Raw genomic sequence first — 369 nt, 5'->3', positions numbered from 1 at the left:
TTGACCTACCTCATGACAATACTCCTGAATAGGGTGGGTCAGTTTATGTCTGCGTGAAGTTCTGGCATGAAGGAAACAGTCCTGACACAGGTTGTAACCTATGCACCGCAGACACTGATATCGAAGCCCGATTATTGGTCGCTGCTTACACACTCCACACTTCACGTCATGACATACTGGAACAGACCGAGAAAATTTCTCTTAATCCAAAATCTGATGATGCACACTTTGTTGAAGAATACCAAATATAAAATGAAAGCTAAGCAAAATAGAGAACAAAGAAATGAAGAAAGGAATTTAAATATGAAAACAAACTAGGATAAAAGGGAAAAAACACAAGAAAAAGAAGAGAACATTTGTATATATAGC

General features: G+C 37.7%; 1 protein-coding gene across 1 annotated transcript in view; it reads right to left on the bottom strand.

The window, feature by feature from the left end:
• The window catches only part of LOC119587717 (dystrophin-like), a gene marked incomplete at its 5' end in the record, with an annotated part of 6299 nt that overhangs the window by 3620 nt on the left and 2310 nt on the right, over positions 1-369 (bottom strand). The window contains 1 exon segment of the mRNA XM_037936400.1: positions 10-176. Within this exon segment, the coding sequence (XP_037792328.1) occupies positions 10-176 (167 nt within the window).

The sequence above is a fragment of the Penaeus monodon genome, chromosome 23, assembly GCF_015228065.2.
Source record: "Penaeus monodon isolate SGIC_2016 chromosome 23, NSTDA_Pmon_1, whole genome shotgun sequence".
Lineage (NCBI taxonomy): Eukaryota > Metazoa > Arthropoda > Malacostraca > Decapoda > Penaeidae > Penaeus > Penaeus monodon.
The sequence above is the reverse complement of the archived record's forward strand: the minus strand, read 5'-3'. Positions and strand labels throughout refer to the sequence as shown.